Below are 22,796 nucleotides of genomic sequence, written 5' to 3'. Positions count from 1 at the left end.
AGCGCTTAAAAAGAACTCACTCCTCCCATAGAAACCACAATTCCCCCTTCTTTCAGGAAGCAGCTTGAACAATGGATGAACTGGGATTCAGAGAACATTCACAGGAAGTGCTCTAAAGCAGGTCTCCAACCTTGGCAACTTTAAGACTTGTGGACTTCAACTCCCAAAGCTGGCTGAGGAACTCTGGGAGTTGAAGTCCACAAGTCTTAAAGTTGCCAAGGTTGGAGACCCCTGGTCTAAAGCAACACCCTCTCCCAGAACCTCAGCCTGGTCTAATGAGGGCTTTTTGTTTTATGGTTCGTTGCACTTGAGAATATGGCTCAAACACCCAAATCAAATTGTCATGTGGCCAAACGCTAGCACACTTATAGACAAACTTAACAAATCAAACACAAAGGGGCTTATAAACCTAAAAATTAAGCTATAATAATTAAAATAAGATTGCTACTGATGAGAACCAACAGATGAAAGAAAATTGATTTCATTTTGCTTGGTGAAGCCCAGATACCTACAACACAGGATTGGTGGCCTTCATTGAGAAGATGTTAATTTCCCTGGTTTTTAATATTTCCTGATATTTTTCTACTGGACTCTACCCCATATTTTTCTACCCCATATTGTCGTTTGCCTTCTTTGTTTTTCTATAATTCTTCCTCCAACAATTCTCCTTTATTCTGAGCCCCCCCCCCCTTGCAACTCTTCTTTGCTTTCTTCTTTTCCCCTGGCTATGACCACTTAGAAACCAGTTAAGGTGTAAATGTTCAGCCTTATGAAATAGCCATTTTTGCATATTACCATACTTTGCCCAAGGGTAAAGATCCCTAGGATATGTTCCAAAACTGGAAATTACATTTACCCAATTTCATCCACATTCAGTGACCAAAAATATCTGGGAAGGAAGGAAGGAAGGAAGGAAGGAAGGAAGGAAGGAAGGAAGGAAGGAAGGAAGGAAGGAAGGAAGGAAGGAAGGAAGGAAAGATTTACACCAGCATGGATTTATTTATTCATTTCTTCTGTCACAAATGTCTGTACTTATATAGAAGAAATAAAACAAGGCATCAAGATTTGGAAGAGACTCCTTTTTAGTTTTTAGAAAGAGATTTCTAAAAACTCTCTTTGGTCCTATCCTTAATTTCTTTCTTGATCAACCCAAATGTCACCAAATGATGCAGCCTGCACGACAACAGCAGAGCTTGCAATGAAATGTGGTTGTATGGAGTCATCCAGCCCACCTTAGCAGGTCTTCTCCAAGTATTCCATTCCATTCCTGCCCACCTCAAGCTCTCTATTTTTCCACCCCAACAAATCAGCCCTCCGTATTCAGACCTCACCTGCCTGTCCGGGGTCCCCTCCTTGCTGTTGCTTGGTTTTCACGGTGTTTCCTCTCCCGACTTTTGCAAGTGACGAAGTTCTTCCCCAGGTCTTCAACTCTTTCTCCTTGAGTGTGGATGGCATCATTTTGGCAACCTGTGGCTTCTCCCTCAGAGAATAACTTTGCTCCTCACAAAGAGAACGGATGGCATAAACACTGCCTTCCAATCTCTCTTTGTGCCCTTTTCCTTCAGTGCCTGCTCTGGCTGCCAAGTCCTTGGCAATGGCGCCAAATATCGGGGAAGGCTGCAATTCATTAGCGGATCATCTTGCAGCTACGATGCTCCTTTCGTTACTCTGATTTGAGCTTAAAGGGCTTTTTGTTCACTTTTTTTGGGCCCGAGAACTCAGCAGATCTTGTGCCACTGCACACATTGAACCACAGAAGTAGAATACATCATCATGGTTTTTGCTAATGTTTTATGATTTTGTTGGCAGGCTGTCATTTCTATTGTTTTTACTGAATCTGTGCACATGTATGGTACTATAGGAGCCGGTATTCAAGTGGAACAGGATGTAAGCCTGGTAAAATAAGCAATAAAACAGAGGTCTTCAAACTTGGCAGCTTTAAGACTTGTAGACTTCAACTTCCAGAATTCTCCAGCCAGGATAGCTGGCTGGAGAATTCTGGGAGCTGAAGTCCACAAGTCTTAAAGCTGTCAAGTTTGAAGACCTCTGCAATAAATCAGTAAATAAACACCAGCTGGTCCAAATAAGCTCTTTTCCCCATCATCCCTGGTCAGTAGGGAAGAGTTCATGGGTCCTATTTGCTTTATGCTGCAGTTTCTACATTAACATAGACATCCACTAGAAATCTTCAGATAGGGATTACAAATATCATCATCCCCTGCCTGTCTAGCCAGTAGACATTTGGGATATCTGATGGGGAGCCAAAGCAGCACCCATGTGAATTGCAGTGGCAAAGACATCTTGATTTCCTTCCCAATGTACTAGAAGCCATCTAAGATGCGTTGAGGTCCACCACAGAATCCTAGCTGTACATTTTCTATTGGTCAGTGAAGTCAACTTCCTGTCAGCTCTGAAAACATTGAATTTGCACAGGGTAAGGATGATTTGCCCTGAAGAATCAGTGAGCTACCCATCTGACCTACCTGTAGAAAAAGTACCTATCAGAATAATAAAAAAAAGGAATTAAGTAAAAGTTCTCCAGGAAGAAGGCTCCCAGGACAGTGCAGAAAGGCTGAAACATCCAGTCCAAAAAGAGATGTTTAGGATTGACCACTGTATGACCACAGCACAAGAGACCAATGTGACATTGGACAGCTTGAGTATATTTGCAATTCTCCAAAATAAGATTGGGGGTCCCTTATGAGGAAGGGAGAGGTCTCCAAAACTCTCTTTTTTTGCCTCTTGATTTCTTCTTCAAAGGCACCATCTGAACTGCTACTGTCAGGACCCAAGAACCAAGAACAACACATGGAGTTACTTCTGAGTAGTTCCTTTATTGTTGTTTGCCTACAGAAAGAATCTCAGCAGAGTAAAGCAATGAAGAGTGACATGATAGCAGTGTTCTAATGGAGGCTAAAGCATATGAAGAACGGTTGCAGGAATTGGGATGTCTAGTTTAATGCAAAGAAGGACTAGGGGAGACATGATAGCAGTGTTCCAATATCTCAGGGGCTGCCACAAAGAAGAGGGAGTCAAGCTATTCTCCAAAGCACCTGAGGGCAGGACAAGAAGCAACGGGTGGAAACTAATCAAGGAGAGAAGCAACCTAGAACTAAGGAGAAATTTCCTGACAGTGAGAACAATTAACCAGTGGAACTACTTGCCTCCAGAAGTTGTGAATGCTCCAACACTGGAAATTTTTTAAGAAGATATTGGATAACCATTTGTCTGAAGTGGTGTAGGGTTTCCTGCCTAAGCAGGGGGTTAGACTAGAAGACCTCCAAGGTCCCTTCCAACTCTGTTATTCTATTCTATTCTATTCTATTCTATTCTATTCTATTCTATTCTATTCTATTCTCTAAGGAGCTGCCACAAAGAAGAGGGGGTCAAGCTATTCTCCAAAGTACCTGAAGGCAGGACAAGAAGCAACAGATGGAAACTAATCATGGAGAGAACTAAGGAGGAATTTCCTGACAGTGAGAACAATTGATCAGTGGAACAGCTTGCCTCTGGAAATTGTGAATACTCCTTCTCTGGAGGTTTTTAAGAGGAGACTGGACAGCCATTTGTGTGGAGGTTGCAGGTTGGACTAAAACAGGGGTCTCCAACCTTGGCAACTTTAAGACTTGTGGACTTCAACTCCCAGAATTCCTCAGCCAGCAAACTTGGGAGCTGAAGTCCACACGTCTTAAAGTTGCCGAGGTTGGAGACTCCTGTACTGGAAGACTTCCAAGTTCCCTTCTGACTGTTATTCTGTTTTGCAGTTGCCATTGTTATATAAGCAGGCTCAGTCATCTCCAAACCCCTCTGCCCCAAGGAGAGATGATGTGCTCTGAACAGAATGAAGCTTTGGAGAGTGGGAAGGAGTTGGGTCACTAGAAACATTCTTACTTTTCTGCCCCTCTCAGAAATCTTGCATCAAAGCAATATTATCTAGGGAGACAGTAGCCCAAATGTTTGCTCCACCAGGATCCAGAGAATGTTTAGGATTTAGAAGAATCATATGCAGAACTGGGGGGAAATAGGGATAATGTATGACGTAGCATATTGCTGCCTTATTAATTGTACTTTAGATGCATGATTGTTCCAGTTCTAGGAACTTCATAAGTTCTTTTTGAAAAAAGAGGAAGGGAAGAAGTTTTACTGAGCTCTGTAAGGTTGCTAAGGAGTGTGTTGGTGATAACCTTGGTCAACTACTGATTTTGACTTGTCATGTCCTGGAAAATGTTTAGTTGAAAAGTGATATGTGTATTCATTTATTCTTTTGACCTACTTGGGAGAGAATAAAATCATTGTATTGGATCCCAAAATCTTGGCAACTTAAGTCTCAATATTTTATTCTTGCTAAAGCATGTAGAGCAACTTTCAGATAAAAGAATAATTTTGTTCGTTCTCCCTCTTGTTTAGAAAAGAGTTTAGGGAATTTGTTTCACTAAATTAAGTCCAAGAAAGAATTAGAGCAAACTCTTATTTAAAGAGAGGAGAGACACTCCATTTAAATCAGCCAAGTGCATACATATTAAAACTTTGCTTCGCCTGAGATACAAACACAACTGTCTACTGAAATCTTCAGGACAAGGAAGCCTTTATTCAGCTTTCTTGCAACAGAATATCAACGAGTCCCGGATTTCAAAGTCATCTTGGGTTTCAGCCAGCCTTGGCTGCTAAATAGGTCCCAAAAATGCAGACAAAGATACAAGCACCCAAGTTCTCTAAATGGGTTACATAAGGCATTCAGACTCAAACCTCCCCCCCCCATTCATTTGCTGTCGATGGTGCAGCTGATTTGGAGGGGGCAGGGAAATACACCAGTAGGTTGCAATGCTTTAAAAAACAAACAAACATGAGAACAGAAAGTGGTTGTTTTGTATAACTTGCTGGCTGCCCAATGAGAGCGACGTTCAAACTTGCTGCCTCTTTTTCCAGCGTTTGAAGCGTTTGGTTGGAGGAGCCCAAGATCAGTCTCTGCAATCTCCTAAAAATAAATAAATAAACCAATCACCTAAAAAAAACCCCAGCTATCATGTTTTTAAAAATAGGGTGCTTGCCCACGGAATGACTTTAAATTATACAGATTTCCATAACAGTCTCATTCTCCCGATTTTTTACTCTAATCCTGATTCTCCGGAAGTCATCTTGTGGCTTTGGAGATTTTGCTATCCAAAACTTTTATTAGTGTGAGATGCAGAAGGTCCATCCTTCAGGACGCAGCATCATTCTTTCATTTTCCAGAACTTAGGTCCCTAAGAGCTGCAACTAAAAGATCTAGTTCAGCCTCAAAACCCAAGGAAAGAGACAGAAGATCTGTCCATCCAGCACCACAGTGTCTCAAAGCAGCTTTTTGTTCTTTGAAGGAAAAAAAAAAATAGGTGCAATACTGTAGGATTTCCTTTTCTTTGGCAGAAGGAGAATGTTTGGCCAACATCCTGAGATGAACCTCATATCCAAAGCAGAGATGCCTCCATGGTGTCTATCTCCATCATGGTTTCCAGGTGACCATGGTAGGATGAAGTCTAGTGTGGATGCATGTAGAAGGCACACATGTGAACAACATCATAGAGAACAGCTAAATTGGTGTGGAACAGGCACGTTTGTTGCCACTAAAGTGAGTCACTAGTGAATGGGTTCTAGAAGAACAGCAGATGTCCAACCTACTGTTCCTTTTCAGAGTAGGCATTCTTCTGCAAAGTACAGAAAGGGTGCAAGAAGTTAAAAAATTAAGACGCACAGAACCCAATTCTGTTGAATTTGGGCTTGCCCAGTTGTGTTGGATTTCAGTTCCCATAATCCCCAACTAGACAAATGAAGCCTCATGCCTGTGGTGGTTCCCAACTTCGGAAACATAGCAACAGATCCTTCCTTCCTTCCTTCCTTCCTTCCTTCCTTCCTTCCTTCCTTCCTTCCTTCCTTCCTTCCTCTCTCCCTCCCTCTCTCCCTCCCTCCCTCCCTCCCTCCCTCCCTCCCTCCCTTGCCATCAGCCTTGTGTGATTTGGAGGGTTTTTTTGGGAGAGGCATCAGAAGGGAGATGGGTAAAGACACTTATTGGTATCAATGAAACATGAAATCCGTGCTGTAGATTAGGATTAATGCTGAGTCACAAGGCTGAAAAGGCTGAACGCCTGCAGGGCTACAATATCTTATTTCACTTGTGCAAAGCTGATGCGAAGGCCATAAAAGTAACTGAATTTCTGTTCTGTCATGTTCACAACCTTCCTTCCTTCCCCGCTTCTCCTTTTCTCCCTGTCAGCATGGGCAGGGTTTGATTTTAGGTGGGTTCCCTGCCTCATTCCTTTCTTGTTACCTTTTCCTTTGATGTGAAGTTCTACATCGTGAAAGACATGTGGCACATTGAAACACAACACAAACAATCATGTTTTAGCTGGAGAGTAAGGCGAGAATTCACCGTGCCTCCAAGAGATGGGAGCAAATTTGTAGGATTCAGGTGCAAACCAATCAACAGATCCAGGTATGCCCTCAAAAAAGTTAAGATGACTTCCATTTTGGTGCAATCAAGGCTTTACCCAGAAAACATGCAAAGCAGTAGGCAGAACTTTGACTGCACCTTCATGGTTGCCATCTTAACATTGTTCTATTCCAAAGGTCTTCAAACTTGGCAGCTTTAAGACTTGTGGACTTCAACTCTCAGAATTCTCCAGCCAGCCAAGTTTGAAGACCTCTGTTCTATTCCATCCTGAAGATGTCCCTGGCAATTTTCTTGCGCAATAAAGGAATGGTCATCTATGGCTCTTCAGTTGCCAGGAACTGCAAGCAACAGATGTTTCTGGACCTATAATGCTCAAGCCAATTCTTAATGACAATAATGTCAAGCACAGTATAAGATGCATGAGCTTTTCCTGTGGTTCCTAGATGATCAAGGATCCAATCTCTAGGCTCTTTATGTGCCTGTTAATTTCCAGATGAAATGTGGGACAGACAGCAATGAAGGGTGAGTGCTTAGAAAGATAAGGGCTAATGGCCCTGAAAAATTTACAAGTGACTATAGAGATAAGAATTCATTTCTCCTGGATTCAGGCTGTTGGCCACCCTCAGTGAAGGCCACTCGCAGGAAACCTCTACAAACCGGTCCTTGCAACTGTGATTTTCTGTATTTTTCACTCTGTGCTCCTTTTCCTCGTCCTCCTCTGTGGTTTGTCTAAGGCTCTGTGGGTTTGTTGCGGCCCATCGGCTGCCAGCAGAGCTAGCAGCAGAGTCAGACTAGGAGGAGGTTGAGGGGGAGCCTGGGCTGGCTTTGGAGCCTTTGGAAGACTCTGATGAGGAAGCAGGATCAGAGGCACATGCAGAGCCAGGGCCTTCTGTCCACCCCTAGGTGGAGAGGCAGCTACCTTCGGGTCCTGAGCTGAGTGAGGGGGAGGGACAGATGAAGCCCATACCAGATGTGTGTATGCATTGAGGAGAGGAGAGGAGAGGAGAGGAGAGGAGAGGAGAGGAGAGGAGAGGAGAGGAGGCAACGGAAAGCAATAAGCCGGCTCTCAGGGAAAAGAATATGTAAATGCTAGCCAGCCCCTCCCTGGCTGGGAAATAAATAGTAGGGGTTTGGGAGTGACCGGTTGTCACAGACAACTGTTTGTTTTCCAGTGTACATCAATCATGTTGGATTCCTTTGCCAAAACCAGGTTTTTCAGGACTAATTGCTGTGTTTTTGAGGTGCCAATGGAATCTCCCTGCTGGGAAATAATAGGAGTGAAGTTGCCTCAGCCAATGTGAACAGAGACTGTTTCTGCTTGGCTAATCATTGAAAAGACTTTTTATCTTGAGTCCTCATGTGAACAGAAGCTGCTGTTGCCCTGTTTTTAGAAGGGGGAAAGACTTTCATTTGTGACTAATTACTTTTGGTTTCGTCAACGTGAACAAAGACAGTTCCTGCCTTGACTTAAATAAAAAGGGGGTTGTGTTACTCGTGAGTAAGCAGTTTCTCATTGCTTGCAAAGGCTGGGTCAGAAGAGGGTTGTGCTGACCTCATCTAGAGCTGGACTTGGCTGGCTAATACTTGAGTAGTGGAAGAGCAACCTTAAGACTAGATTGAGCACTAAAACAATATCCTGCAAGAAAGTCTGGCAATCCCAACCATTCCCAGGAAAACTGCATGGATGCATCCATAAAATCAGCAAGCCTGGAGCCTAAATCAAGGAAGACTCAGCAACTGTTGTTTTTCCCGAATGTAAACCACCATTCCATGAAGCCTTGGTCTCTTTTCATCCCAGTTGGTAGAGATGGGCAACCCGGTTTGCTGCTTCCCCAGCAACACTATCTTTGACTGCCATGCTGCAAAGACATTTTAAGATTCACCTTAGGAGAATGTGATATAAACAAGTTGTCAGCGTTCCAGCACTGACATATATAAGGAGAGGAGAAGCTTGAACTTTTGCCTACTTAATTCCTTTGAAGATTCTGTCTCCTCGGAGATAGGAGGAGGGGGACATTCCTGTGATCTGACGGAGAAGGGATGAGGAAAGTGGCTTGGAAGATAGCCAATGAGATGCAGAGAATTGGGGATCGGAAAGGGAGGGATTGTGGGGCAAAGGTCAGTACTGACTGCGAAAGAGCCAGGGACAGATCACTATGCTCAATAAAGAGAAAATTTCCTTAAAGATCGGCAGTTTGGAAATTCATTTATTTTGAGATAGCATCGAAACCTGACACAAGTTGCTTATTGTCTCTGTGTCTGTGTGTGTGGTTGACAACATCCAAGTATCCATACAGTCCTGTTTTAGCTATAAAAATAATTTCAGTGTATTGATTCACTATCACAATGGAACACAAAGTCAACTGCAAAAAGATAACATCAACAAGTATTAAAGTATCCTCCACCCCCTAGGAAAAACAATAGCTCACAAACCCACAGGCACACTCCGCCAGGAATTATCCAAAACCAAACACAAATACAGAAGGATGAAAGAATCTACAAAATCAACTGTAACCATTGCAACCAAATCTAGGTGGGACAAACATCATGTCAATTAAAAGCTGGGAACACTGGCTGGCAATCAAACACCACGATCCCAAATCCTTAAGCTCTACACACACTGGCACCAAACAGCACCAATTTGATTGGAGCAACACAAAAATCACCAGCCACGTTACCACCCGCCATGCTCGTGAGTTCATCAAAGCCTGGCACGCCACAAGCAATTCCATCAACAGACACATTGACCTACAACCAGCCTATGAACCCCTCAGAATCCAAGTCAACTGCACAGCCAAGCAGAGATGGCACCGACCCTCAACCAACCTACGCAAGTCCCCCCAACCAGCCCTTCATCTCCCAATGTAAAATGTAATCTCCCAATGACCTGATGTAATTTCCTTATCACAAGACCCATCACAAGACTCACTGATGACTAATAGCCGACCCATCACAAGACCCTCACTTGATAGACCCACACCTGAAGCCCTTATAAACAGAAGGACACTGACACTGACATCCCCTAAATTCCACTGAAGATGTTACCTAGCCTGGTAACGAAACATTTGGAAACCAACCCACGAGCTTAGCGAATGAACCTCCACCGTCATCCTACACCCGAGCTACAGATATTCCCCACTATTGCAAAATTAAAGTAGCGCATAGGATGACAACTTTTAGGAGTGAAAATCCCAGTGAAGACATAGGAGATGACCAGAAGGAATTGCCTTCAACTGAAGGTCCTGTTTTGCTATAAGGGTAGAAGAAGGCCAATAAAGGAGAATATTTGTAGCTCAGGGTTGAAATGTGGGTTCCTTAGAAGAAGCCACCCACTATGAAAAGAATTAACTTGCTGCAGTTTCAATATGCACGTGCCAAACAGAGATTATTCTAAATAAAATGATCCTTTGCACCAAGAAAAGGTCATGGAAATATTTTTGAATAAGGTTACATGGAACTACTTCATAATTAAAGGAGACCTTGGTGTCAGCTTTTTCGGTGACCTTGAACGAAGTTAAAGGATTATCCTGGCAAATGCTCCCAATTTATTTGCTTACCACTGGAAACGGTATGCTAAATAGTGCTGCATATTTTATCACGTCGATTAATTTGGAGTGCAAGAAAATAGCGGCATTGGTCAGGCAAGGGAGGGGGGTCTGTCTGCAACCATCACTTTTGGGTCTGGATATAGAGGGGGGCAAAATGATCCTCTGGCACAAAGGACTTGGTCAGCCTTGGAGCATTTTAATTAGTAAAATAAATGTTTAATTGGCCTGGTCACGAATAAAGGTTGCGTATGTTTGTTTTCTGTTTTAAGGACATTTGGTCCCCATCTGCCGGTTGGATGGAAGGGGAAAGAAAAAGGTTCAGTGTCTTTTCATACAATGGCTTGTATTTGGTTTTACTGGAGGGACAGCTGTATTAGTCGAACAAGGCCACGTTTTACAGCTTAAGTGTGAAGTATGAATTGTCTGAGGGTTCAGTGGAGTTCAGTGATAGTAGTACTGGGGTCAAATAATGATTATTAAATTGATTGTCCTCTGTATAATATTTTATTGTTGTTTGCTGGGACTCTGCTTAGTACAATGCACGTCAGAGTAAAACACGGCTCTCAACAGGACGGTCTTACTTCTAGCCCAGTGCACCACTCCTTCAGTTCAGCCTTCCCTTGCTTGCTACACCCATAACTTGCCACCAGCCTGGTCTTGGCCTCTGCTGAATTGTACTCTGTTGTATTCTATCTGAGATACCCTCAGACTGTCAGGTTGGGGCAGGCACTTCTAATTACCTCTGTCCTGGGGAACAATTTGAGACCATGTCTGCACTAGTTGACCTCCCAAGCAGAGACTTGTTCCAGTGTCTGCAGCAAAGGCAGAATCACAGCAGAGTAATTCTTGCTGACAGATTCTATGGCTGGTGAGGAGATCAAGCAGAACAATGAGGCCAGTGATCACCATTGTCTCTCAGATACTACTACTATCTCACTTGCGCCAAAAGAGCACTAAAATTGTTCTTCTTCATTGTCCGTGTCTGCATGGTGAAGTTTGCACAACAACCCCTGATTTTTCTCACTTGATCTTCAGCTGTTGAGAGGGTTCTTATTGCTCCAAGGCTTTTTCTCTCTCTTTTGTTCTTCTCATCATGCAACTGGTTGGCAGAAGTAGGAACATCCCAACAACTTCCTGTAATGCAAGAGCTGGCCATCCCAACTTCCAGATCATGGATTGTCCCATGACCAGATGACATCATTCTCCTACGGTACCTCGATTCATCTTTGACATTCCCACTTATGCATATCGTTGGAATGACTTAATAAGGTTATTCTTAGTTAGTTTATTTTATTGACTTAAACTTCAAGACAACACATGCACACAAATCCACCTGATGTGTGAGTTATATTTGCAGAATTCTGATTGTTAAGTTTGGTTTCATCTGTGTCCTCTGGAATTGTGTTCTATTTCTTTTTAGGCTGAACCCAGTTAGGTTTTTGACACGGTGATGGCAGGAGTCACACATAGTGTGGCTGTGGGTGGGCTGTGTGAGTTGTAATTGCGATTTATAATGTTCAGATAACATGCTGAGAACCTGAGACACAAACGTAGGAGAAGGCACCTGCAGTGACCTCAGATAGACTGCACAGATTGCAAAGAGAAACCGAAGGAAACACATTTGTAAGAATCATGTCATTTATCAGGCAAACCTAAAGTCTGCAGATCTGTAATGTCTCAGTTGATTTCCCAAAGCAAAAGGCAGAGAACTAAAAATGGTCTGAAATCTCAGTGCTCGGCTGCTTTTTTTCCACAGTTCCCATGACTACACACAATTACTGAAAGCGCTGGGTCTTGGTGTATCCAATTCATTCTACATGAGCCACTGAACTGTAGGGAGATGTGAAGTCTTGCCAGCTCTCTCAAAATAGTAGCACAGATTTGTACCAAGACTTTTTAGGTGCCAAATTTCATTTATTTAAAATGGCTCCAAGAGCGTCTTTTCTAGACTCAAGGCTGCTTACAGAATTAAAAACTTCTGCTTCCCAACAAAATCGGAAAGAAGCAGACAAGTCATGAAGATTTTTGTGACACTGGAAGAGCGAGTTCTACCTCATGGCATCTGGGCTTTTTTCTTTTTCTTTTTCACCCTGCGAAGGTGTTTCAAAATCATGCCCAGTCTTTCATAGCTGGGAATTCCGAGATGCCATCCCAGTATTCTTGGGGAAGGACATCCCACCATAATAGTCTAAATATGAGCCATATTCTTTCTCACACTGCCAGACTTAACCAACCTTGGATAGGAGGCCTCTGCATGTATCTTTGTTCAATCAATGCTTTGCAGGAGATACTGTCAAACAGAAGCTTAGAATGAGGTTACAGGTCCTTGTTTTACGATCATAATTGAGTCCAAAATGTATGTTGCTAAGTGAGGCATTTGTTAAGAGAGTTTTGCCCCATTTTACGACCTTTCTTGCCACAGTTATTAAATGAGTCATTGCAGTTGTTAAGTTAGTAACACAGTTGTTAAGTGAATCTGATTTACCTGTTGACTTTGCTTGTCCGAAGGTCACAAAAACTGATCCCGGGACACTTCAACCATCATAATAAATATGAATCAGTTACCAACTGTCTGAATTTTGATCATGTGATCATTGGGATGCTGTAATGGTCGTAAGTGTGAAAAATAGTCATAAGTCACTTTTTTCAGTGATGTTGTGACTTTGAATGGTCACTAAAGGAACTGTTGTAAGTTGACGGCTACCTGTTTCTTGAACATTGCCTCTATACTGATGAGCCCCTAAGGCAGAGGTCTTCAAACTTGGCAGCTTTAAGACTTGTGGACTTCAAGTCCACAAGTCTTAAAGTTGCCAAGTTTGAAGACCTCTGCCCTAGGGTCTTTCCTGGCCATATCCAGAGATTTCAAGGACTTGCCTGATGAGTCTCCACTTGGGCACTTAACCATGGTCCTTTCTCTTTAGATTGTAGGTAGCTTGATTGAGAAGATAGTATTTCACACTGATAGCATGGACTGCATTTCTCTTTAGCCAAAGGATGATGAAATTAGCTGTAGAAAATATAGCAATGTGTTCATAGATTTTCAGCTCAAAAATATTAGACCTTGGGTGACATACAATTCCAAAAATGAAAAAGAAGTCTCATCCTTCCAAGTTTCTCTTTTGGGGAACATTGTCTATTAGTTCTTAGGACCACTAGATCCATACAAAGGAGAAGTTCAAGTGGTGAAGCTCTTTTTATCTCTGCTTCACAAACAGCAACTCTTCTCATTTCTTTTTTCTGTTCGAACTGTTAAAAAATGGACTCTTACGCCCAATGCTAACTAAGAAACTCACATCAATGGCCTGATTTACATATTCAGTTATTAAGCTACAATGAAATGTGGTTGGATTGGGTTTGACTTAGTATGGCCCCAGCCTCTGTGGTTTGTAAAATATAATCTATGGGTTGGCATTCTGTCATTGTGGCTTGTTCAACTTGATGCTAATCTGAGTGCAAGCATGAGCCTGTCAGTCAAATTTACACAGATCTCCATGTCTACAACTCCAAAATCATACTGTGTGATGACCTTGTGAGATATATTTGGAGGATCCCATGAAGAAGCTTCAGGTAAACAGCTAAACCAACTGAAATGTAGATCAACTGTTAAAGGTTAAAGGAAGGGCCTGGTGGCTCAGCAGACTAAAAGCATTGTGATTAACACCAGCTGTCTGCAATTAAAGTAAGATCGAATCTCACCAAGGCTCAAGGTTGACTCAACCTTCCATCCTTTCTAAGGTAGGTAAACTGAGGACCCAGTTTGTGGGGGCAATAAGCTGACTTTGTATAAATATACAAAAGTATGAAGGCTATTGCTTAACGCACTGTAAGCCGCCCTGAGTCTCCGGAGAAGGGCAGCATATAAATCTTTTTTTTTTTTAAAGGTGATGATCTAAAATTACTGTATTTTTCAGAGTATAAGACGCTCCAGACTATAAGATGCACCTACCTTTTTTGGTGAGGAAAACAAGAAAAAGAAATCTGCCTCTTCCTCCCAGCAATTTTGCCTCCTTGCAGCAAATTGCAAATAGCTTGCTTTACTTTCATTTTCATTTTCAGCATAGCTTGATTAGCACAAGAAAAAAAAGATCTGCTCCCAGCAATTTACCTCCTTGCAGCAAGCAGCAGAGGCCCACGCAAAACAGCTGAGAGTCAGGAGGCCGATCCAACAGACAACTTGTGCTAATTAGGCTGTGCTGAAGCTGAAAGGAGCTGTTTCTTCTTGCTGCTTGCTGCAAGGAGGTAAATTGCTGGGAGGCAGAGGCCAAAGGGTGGGGGCCAGTGGGTGGGCGGGGCTACATTCGGTGTATCAGATGCACCCAAATTTTCACCCCCTTTTAGGGAGGAAAAAGGTGCATCTTATACTCCGAAAAATATGGTATGTTTCTGAGGTTGAGTAACCAACAATGCACTTTTCACCTCTCTCTCTCCTCGTCTTCATAATCTTATTAATTTCAAGAGACCAGAGAAGAATTCTGACTTTCAGTGTCATTGACCTGTGTTTGTTGAAAGAGATTTAAAACATGTGTATTAAATTAAGTGACCTTGCCTTCAGAAAAGTTCCAAGTGGAATTTTGTAATTCCTCACGGGTAACAGCAAAGAACACCTTGCCACATATTCAGTGGTGCAGGAAATAAGTTTCTCATGATGTCGAGATATAAATAAAACTCTGGTATCTTTTTCTCTCGCAGTCATCTGTGAATCTCAGAGACTCCATTCTCAGAGAAAGGAAAAGAAGATCTGCAACGTAATATTAAAGCTGTACTTTTATGTAGCTTCACACTGCATAGCTTGCTAGGATGATGTTGGTCTTAATCAAATCAATAGAGAGTGGAACTCTTATGTTTTCCTTAAGCCCTGTGAACCTCAGTAAGCAAGGTTAAGCATCCGCTAAACTCTGTGAAATGAGAAGGATTTCCAAATATTCAGTTTTGCCTTGAAATGTCTTTTTCAGGGGCTTCCTTAATTGTCTTTCATTGGAGGATCTGTTTCAACATATTTAATCTCGGGGAAGGAAGTCTATATTGCATGTTCTTTGATAGAGAACCAGCATAGCACTGTCTTTTTATAGCTCTCACAACATTGGATAAATTAACAATTAACATTTGTTAAATCAATTAATTCCCACCCATCCCTTTACTCTGGTTAAATTGCTATTTGAAAACTGGTTAGAGGTTTGGCCATTAGTTGCTTCCCACATAATCAAAAAAATTTTTTGCCATTCTGAAAGGGGGAGAGCCAGCAATAAGAGAAACTGCATCTATCCCAGATGTGCTCCTGATAATATTGCCCCAAGCAATTGTTTGTCCCCACAAAATCATGGGACTTTCTATTCAAGCTGCTCAACTGTAGGGATTGCATTTACAGCTGCTGACTTGCACAAGCATCTTTGCTCATTCTTTCATGATTACAAGAAGCAGCATGAAGGAGGTTGGCAGTCAGGATATTTCAAGCCAATCTATCTCTACAGAAGGAGCTCTCTGTGCTTCTGAAGGCAGCTGAAAGGTCCCGGAGTGCCTTTTCCAAGAGATTCTCATCCTGAAATGACAAATACGGATTCCCTCTCATATCTGTTTGTCCATCCATCCATCGTCCATCCATTATCCATCCATCCATCCATCCATCATCAAAGAGCCATTTTGATTTCGGAAGCAAGTAGAAAAGTTGCAAATCCTGCATCAGATTCCACAAAATATTTTGCAATCCTCTGTTGCAAAAGGAATAAACAGACGGAAGAGCCCACATTTTTTGGAGGATGAAAACGTCCTCCAAGTTGCACGATAAAGAAGGAGGGGTCAAATATATTCAGTAATGAGCCCTGCAGAGTGTTTAAAAGGTTCTGCAGACCATCTGCGAAGGCATCTCTTATTTGTAATGGCCTCCAGTTAAATTTCCAGTTGGCTGATCTCTTATTCTCTGTTCTAATTGAAACTTCAGTGAGCCACCTCCCAGTCACTTATCTTCCAGCTTGATGGTTAGGACATTCTAAAAGCTGGAGAGTGATTTCTTGCCATTAAGCACCAATAAATACTGAGGGCGCAATCCGTGCCATATTACAAAGCACACTGAGGCCCACTAATAATCAACTGGAAAGCCAAAGTTTGCAATAATATTTTTGCACAGGTTTATTGAGTTCGCTGTAAAAGAATGCAGCTGCTTTCCTATTAAATTTCTCCAAGCTGTTACAGTTTTATTGCCCCAGAATACCATCAAATATTATTCACTGTAAGACCAAGCAGGACTTAAATCAATAGAATAAGAAAGGTCACAGATTCATTAGGAATTTTACTTCTGGAAGCCTAGTTGAAATGAAATTTTGCGCATATTGGCCTGGAAAGCGGTTCTGTGAGTTCTGCCTTGGGTTTTCACAAGGCTGTTGTCTGAAAACATTTGATATCTTTGGCATTCATTAAAAGGACAGCCCTTTCTCTTACCTAAAATTCTCAGATCTGGGCTGCAGAAATCTGGATGACGACAAGACGACTACAAATTGTTGTCTACCTTTCCACATGATCAGAAAAGAATCTCTGCCTGGAGCTTCAATCACCCCATTGTGGCCACCATCTTGATTTTTGTTTTATCATACCTTGTGGGCACTTCTCTGATATTTTTTATTTAAATATTATTGTTAGATTATTAGATTTTTTAAAATCCCACCTTTATTACCTTTTATAAGTAGCTCAAAGGTAGCAAACATACCTAATACTCCTCCATCCTCCTATTTTCCCCATAGCAACAATCCTGTGAGGAGGGTTGGGTTGAGAGAGCGGGACTGGTCCAAAGTCCCCCACCTAACTTTCACGCCTAAAGTGGGACTAGAACTCAGTTTCTATGCTGGCATATTAATGACAACACCAAATTGGCTCTCGGAGATGTAAAATGCTTGATGCCTATGTCAATATTTGTCTTCCAAGCAGGAATCAACTTCTTACCCTTTGCTTGTGGGTTACAAACCAGCCTACATATTCTGTGTAAAGAAATACAGGGCCTTGATTGCATTTTACCTCATTAACTAGAAAGCTATTATGTAGACATTTTATCTATTAGGTTAGACCTAAAAGATTTGCATTTACTTACTTTACAGTCACATACTGATTTTTAAATGACAGTTTAATGTGATATTTGTTGTTGTTCAGATACCAAAGAATATACGTAAACTTTTAAAAACTAATTGGACTCTTCTCTTCTCTTCTCTTCTCTTCTCTTCTCTTCTCTTCTCTTCTCTTCTCTTCTCTTCTCTTCTCTTCTCTTCTCTTCTCTTCTCTTCTCCTCCTCTCCTCTCCTCTCCCCTCCCCTCCCCTGCCTTTTACCAAATAGTAGCTATATGATGGAGATCTCTTAAATTCAAACATTCCTTACTTTCATGAATAATCTTAATGTAGTTTGCTTGGGTATTTAGGTGCAAAATGAAGATCTCAATTAACCAAAAAAGAAGAGGGGAAACTTCCAAATGAATTGCCAGAAGAAAAGGTTTGCGTATTCCTGGAGAGTGGGAATCTACTGTAACTTGAACAAGGATGACCGGACACTGGTAAGATCTCATATTAAGAATTACCTAGTGGCGATAAAAGTAGCAAAGTGTAATTATTTTGCTGCTCTTATTGCATCATCAGAGAACCGCCCGGCCTCCCTGTTTAGGGTGACCTGCTCCTTGCTCCACCAGGGAGTGCGGGAGGACCCCTTGGAGGGTAGAGCCGAGGACTTTGTACAGTATCTGCATGACAAAATCGCTCAGATTCGGAAAGATCTGGACTCCGACTGGGTAGTTTCAGGGGGGATGACTGAGGCAGGTCTTGAGAATGTTATCTGGGATGAGTTTGATCCTGTGACTCCTGATGACATGGACAGGATTCTGGGTAGACTGAACGCACCCACATGTTTATTGGACCCGTGTCCCTCCTGGTTAGTGCTGGCTTCTCGGGAGGTGACGCGAGGCTGGCTCCAGGGGATTATAAATGCTTCATTGAGTGAGGGTGACTTCCCCACCACCTTGAAAGAGGCGGTGGTGAGGCCTTTCCTCAAGAAGCCTTCCCGGGACCCAGCAGTGTTGTCTAATTATCGTCTGGTCTCCAACCTTCGCTTTGTGGCGAAGGTTGTTGAGAGTGTGGTTGCGTGACAGCTCCCCCAGCACCTGGATGAAACGGTTTATCTGGATCCGTTCCAGTCGGGCTTCAGGCCTGGGTACAGCAGGGAAGCGGCATTGGTCGCATTGGTTGATGATCTCTGGAGGGCTCGGGACAGAGGTTGCTCCTCTGTCCTGGTCCTATTAGATCTCTCAACGGCTTTTGATACCATCGACCATGGTATCATGCTGCACCGGTTGGAAGAGTTGGGGGTGGGGGGCACTGTGTCGCAGTGGTTCTCCTCCTTTCTCTCTGACTGGTTGCAGTCTGTGTTGACAGGGGGGCAGAGGTCGACCCTGAGGCACCTCATATGTGCGGTGCCACAAGGGTCAGTCTTCTCACCCCTTCTGTTCAACATTTATGTATAGCCGCTGGGCGAGATCATCCGTGGTTTCGGGGTGAAGTACCATCAGTACGCTGACGATACTCAGCTGTACATCTCCACCCTGGACCACCCCAACGATGCCCTTGAAGTGATGTCCCGGTGCCTGGAGGCCGTGCGGATCTGGATGGGGAGAAACAGGCTCAGGCTCAACCCATCCAAGACCAAGTGGCTGTGGTTTCTGATGTCCCGATATAGTCAGTTGGTGCCATCACTGACTATTGGGGGCGAATCACTGGCCCCCACGGAGAGGGCTCACATCTTGGGCGTCCTCCTGGATTCACTGCTGTCTTTAGAAGAGCATTTGACGGCCATGACCGGGAGGATTTTTCATCAGGTTCGCCTGATTCGCCAGTCCTCTTTACGCACGGTCACTCATGCCCTCGTCACTTCCCGGCTGGACTACTGCAGCACTCTCTACATGGGGCTCCTCTTGAGGAGCACCCGGAGGCTCCAACTGGTGCAGAGTGCAGCCGCGCGGGTGGTTATGGGAGCGACATGGCGTTCCCATGTAACACCTCTCCTGCCAAGCTGCACTGGCTCCCGGTGGTCTTCTGTGTGCGCTTCAAGGTCTTGGTTACCACCTTTAGAGTGCTCCATGGCTTAGGACCTGGTTATCTACGGGACCGCCTGTTGCCACCAGTAGCCTCCCACCGGCCGGTACGCTCTCATATAGAGGGGCTCCTCCAGGTGCCGTCAGCCAAACAATGTCGACTGGTGGCCCCCAGGGGGAGAGCCTTCTCTGTGGGGGCACCTACTATCTGGAATGAGCTCTCCCCAGAGATACGGAGGATCCCAGATCTACGCACCTTCCGACACGCTCTCAAGACCTTTTTATTCCATCAGGCTGGCCTGGCCTAATTTTTCCCTTTTTTCCCTTTTTAAATGCAAATTTTAATTTGTTTTTAATTTATTGGGGTGTTTGAAATCTGTCTTTGGCCAAATTGTTTAATTCGGTTTTATTCTGTTTTTAAATTTTGTATTTATGTGTTTTTATCTTGAAGCTGTTCACCGCCCTGAGTTTTTCAGGAATAGGGCGATATATAAATCAAATAAAAGTAAAGTAAAAGTAAAGGATAGAGCAGAATGAATTTTCTTTTCTTTTTCTTTTTTTACAGAAAATACTACCAAAGCCTTCTTCCTATCCCATCAATCAGAAGAGTCAGAGAGTAAGTAAGACTGCTTGTAAAACAAAGGCAGAAAGGAAGTCTCTGGTATTAACAATCTCCTGGATCAAGAGGACAGACTTCCCCAACTTTCCATATCCTGCTGTCCTTTGTGGTCAGTAGGTGGTGTGACACTGAGGGTCAGTGCAACAGAAGTTATACTTCCAACAGAAATTCCTTGAAGATTCCTTGAAGAAGGAGATGGAACAATCTCCTTTTCATTGGTATAACTCCAGTCTTGGTGCTGCAACTTGGTGCCGTTATCAGCAATGCCTGAACTGGCCAGAAATTCTGGAAGTTGCATTCCAACATACCAAAATGGTATCTATTAGAAGATCTTCCTAGCAAGATCCATTGTACCAGGTTCGGTTTTGCTAACTATATACAACATGCACAGGTGCAAGATCTGGAGATGGGGGGGAAAGGCAATTCGATGGCAACAAATAGATACTGAAAGCTCTCTTTGTTGCCCTCTGATGGCAATCTGGAAATTTGCAGCATGATTTTGCGAACTGCAGTTTATTGAAGAAACTAATTAGCTGGTTTACAGAGAACTATGACCTGTGTTTTGCAAGGTCCACTTCTTGCATTTATACATTGAGTTACTAGCTCAAACCCAAAGTTTAATGTACAAACCCAAATTCTATGCTCCTCTTGGTATCAGCCTCCAGGTTCTTAGAGATACAATTTGTCGATCCTTAATCTTTGGGACTGGAGATGCTCAGGAATGCATCTAGTGCTTTATGGAAAGCAGATGTTCTTCCCATGAGCATCATCTGGTAATAAGATGGAGTCTAACAGTTCAGAGGCACGGCTAGACAGGATCAGGTGAATTAGAATCTATAAACTGGAAGAGTGTTAGGTTAGATGATGATCAGGGCAGAAGAAAACACAGAGGGTTTTTGATTTTCAATCTCTAATACTCGGGCTCTTACGAATCCTCACCAAAAGACCGCAAGCAAACCAAACTGTTAGTGGAGAAGAGGACAGGTGTTCTCATAGATTGACAAAGGGTCAAAGATAGGTAATAAAGAATAGGAATAAATGGACAGTTTTCAGCCTGGATGTCAGGGTTCCAAGTAACACCCCCAACAAAAGAAGACTCCAAGGCTTGAAGTTCCTCAAAGTTCCATTTGATTAGAGAAGTCATATTGGGACGTCTGGGAAAACCCAAATCTGAAAGCTTCCAGGTTTTCCCCACCCAAAAGAAAGTCCAAGTCCCTTAATCTTGTTGATTAAAAAAAAAAATCCTTATCACTGCTATGAAACCCCATAAAGACCTGATGGCAAACCTATGGCACACATGCCACAGCTGGCACGCAGAGACCTCTCTGCGGGCACATGAGCCGTTGCCCAGCTCAGCTTCACTGCGCATGTGCGTGTGCAGCCTCCCACCGGCCAGCTGATTTTTGGGATATGCAGGGGGTGGGGCACATGTAGGAGATGTGCACGCATGCATGGGGGGGTCGTGCACCCATGCACAGGGGCGGGGCAGAGCACTGGGGATGCGGCATGCCCCCCCCCAGCCCATTTCTGGACCCGGGAAGGGAGGCCTGCTAGGCCCAAAACAGGGGGTGGTGGTGTATGCCCCCCACGGCCTGTTTTTGGGCCCAGAAGGCTGCAGGGAAGCCTCCTGGGACAAAAATGGGGGGCGAGGGGGTTGCGCGCACATGCACGGGGAGCATGGGGGGGTTGCATGAGCATGCGTGGGGGGGCACATTGCATTATAGCCTAGGCCCGGGATATTTGGCGGACCATCTGCGGCCAGCAACAGCTTCCCATCGCCCGGTGCGCTCCCACAGGGAGGGCCTACTCAGGGTGCCATCGGCCAGACAGTGTCGGTGGGCGACCCCCAGGGAGAGAGCTTTCTCTGTGGGCACACCCGCCCTTTGGAAGGCCCCCGACCTTCGCTCTTTCCGCCGTGGGCTGAAAACTTGGCTATTTCACCTGGCCGCCTTGGACTGATGGGGGTTTTAATCTGGTTTTATTGAATTTCTTAATTTTAACTTGGACTTCTGTTTTAATGGTTTGTCTGTTCGGTTTTAATTGTTGTGAGCCGCCCTGAGTCCTGTGGAGATAGGGCAGCATAGAAGTCCCAACAAATAAAATAAATAAATAAATAAATAAATTATGGGTGCTGGCATGCACGCACACTGTCGACACACAACGAGAAAAAGGTTAGCCATCACTGCCATAAAGTGTTTTAGAAGATTCAGGCTTCAACATTCTCTTTCCTTGGAAAATCCTCAAAGACGGGATGAGTCGGTCTCTTTCAAAGCCCCTCTGACACAATCTCCATAGATTTCACGAGGACCGAGGAACGGTTTGTATGGCAGAATTTGGCTCTGGCTTTCAAGCCGGATGAATGGCTGGCAGCTCCATCCCATTCTGTCTCCTTTTTAAGAAAAAGAACTGGTATGCCTTTATTTTTCCCACCAAAAGAAAACACGCTCTCTTTTACTTGGCAGAGTGCGAGGTGTCTGCCAATGCTATCTCACCCCAAATCAAACATTTCCTTTAGTGAGTGGGCTGCTCCAGAGGGACTAGGTGGATAACAAATGGCACATTGCAGGACACAATCTGGACAGCCTTGGACCCAGTAGACATGATCCACCATCTGGTGTCTGTTTAGATGTCTTCTTCGAAACCAGACATTTCCTGCCAGCTTCTCGGAGAGACGAATCTACATCAGAGCATTAGAATGTGCTGGGTGCTTTTCAGTGGCCAGATGGAGGAAATAACCCACAGAATAAAGGCGTTTACAATCGATTGCCATCATTGCTGCTGATCTTGAGAGTGGTGCGGTGGCCTAAAGGTGGAGCTCTCGCCTCACAATCAGGAGACTGTGAGTTTGATCCTAGGTAGAGGCAGATATTTCTGTCTCTGGGCACATTGAGAATATATTTGCTGAATATAATTCCGCACTGGTGACAGGAAGGGCATCCGGCCAGTAAACACTCAGCTCCATTCAGTTGCCCAGACTCCACCCTGCAAGGGATTATGGGGTTGTTAAAAGAGGGTGATGAGGATGATTGCTGCTGACCTTGAAGCGCTGAAATCAGCAGGAGCCAAGCAGGATTCCTTCCAGGTGACAAATAAGAGTGCAAGAAAGAAATCCATTGGCTTGGCTCATCCTATGATGTTAGACCTTGTTC

General features: G+C 43.7%; 1 protein-coding gene across 1 annotated transcript in view; it reads right to left on the bottom strand.

Moving 5' to 3' along the window:
• Window positions 1-1,462, bottom strand: part of PHYHIPL (phytanoyl-CoA 2-hydroxylase interacting protein like) — a 58,656-nt gene extending 57,194 nt beyond the window's left edge. The window contains exon 1 of the mRNA XM_034435357.2: window positions 1,332-1,462. Coding sequence (XP_034291248.1) covers window positions 1,332-1,458 — 127 coding nt within the window. The 5' untranslated portion in view covers window positions 1,459-1,462. The remainder of the gene's footprint in view (window positions 1-1,331) is intronic.
• Between the last annotated feature and the right edge of the window lie 21,334 nt (window positions 1,463-22,796).

Source organism: Pantherophis guttatus, chromosome 6 (genome assembly GCF_059756535.1).
Source record: "Pantherophis guttatus breed Tessera chromosome 6, ASM5975653v1, whole genome shotgun sequence".
Classification (NCBI taxonomy): Eukaryota; Metazoa; Chordata; class Lepidosauria; order Squamata; family Colubridae; genus Pantherophis; species Pantherophis guttatus.
The sequence above is the reverse complement of the archived record's forward strand: the minus strand, read 5'-3'. Positions and strand labels throughout refer to the sequence as shown.